The sequence below is a fragment of the Oryx dammah genome, unplaced genomic scaffold (assembly GCF_014754425.2).
Source record: "Oryx dammah isolate SB20612 unplaced genomic scaffold, SCBI_Odam_1.1 HiC_scaffold_2, whole genome shotgun sequence".
Taxonomy (NCBI): domain Eukaryota; kingdom Metazoa; phylum Chordata; class Mammalia; order Artiodactyla; family Bovidae; genus Oryx; species Oryx dammah.
In genome coordinates, this window is record NW_024070186.1 from 12,697,217 (window position 1) to 12,698,037 (window position 821).

The 821-nt window shown below is 63.5% G+C and overlaps 1 protein-coding gene across 1 annotated transcript in view; it reads right to left on the reverse strand.

Moving 5' to 3' along the window:
• Positions 1–240: 240 nt before the first annotated feature.
• Positions 241–821, reverse strand: part of LOC120856673 (keratin-associated protein 10-8-like) — a 1,235-nt gene continuing 654 nt past the window's right edge. Inside the window, exon 1 of the mRNA XM_040232030.1 lies at positions 241–821. This exon is cut by the window's right edge and continues 654 nt beyond it. Within this exon, the coding sequence (XP_040087964.1) occupies positions 604–821 (218 nt within the window). The 3' untranslated portion in view covers positions 241–603.

Genomic DNA, 821 nt, shown 5'->3' on the forward strand with positions numbered 1-821 from the left:
AGGGGGCCCTCCTGCCAAGAGGCCCGCTGGTCAGTGGTTGCCACCACAGTCTTGGTCACATAGCACATCCCTCCAGAGCTGCCCAGAGAGTCAGACACAGGAGTCGAGGGCCGGGGGGATGACCGCAGTGAGCCTTAGAGCTCAAGCCCCTTGGAAATGCTTCAAAGACACGGTTGCTGAGGATGGGGTTACTTATGTCAGCCCGGAGGCTGGAGACAGTGACGCATATGGCTACTGGGAGAGAGGAGCAGCCAAGGCAAGGATGGTGAGTTTATTCACTCAGCTCAAGACCCTTGTGGGAGGAAGGTACACAGCACAGGATGGGCAAAGACAGGGCAGAGCAAGGCCCCCAAAGGCTTGGGGGAAGAGCAGTGTCCGTGGCTGTCAGGGGAAGCCTGTGGACCCTCGGTAACATGGGGCTGTCTCAGGTTCATCTGGGCCTGACCCAGAGGCTGCAGGTGGGCTAAGGCCTGCTTGTTGAGGTTTCAGGTCAGTGCATGTTCATGTAGGTCTGGGTCAAATCCTGAAGGGGGCCAGAGGTTGGCAACAGAGGGGGACGGAGTGGCCCATAGCACCTGGGTGGCCCTGAGAGGACGTGCCAGGTCAGCAGCAGGGCTCCAGGGCTGAGGCAGGGATGCAGCAGGCGGGGCGGGAGCACGCGGGCCGGCAGAGCAGGGACACAGAGGAGGTTGGGCAGCAGGAGCTGGGCTGGCAGGAGGAGGTGGGCACATAGCAGGCGGGGCGGGGGCACGCGGGCCGGCAGAGCAGGGACACGGAGGAGGCCGGGCGGCAGCAGCTGGACTGGCAGGAGGAGGCGGGCA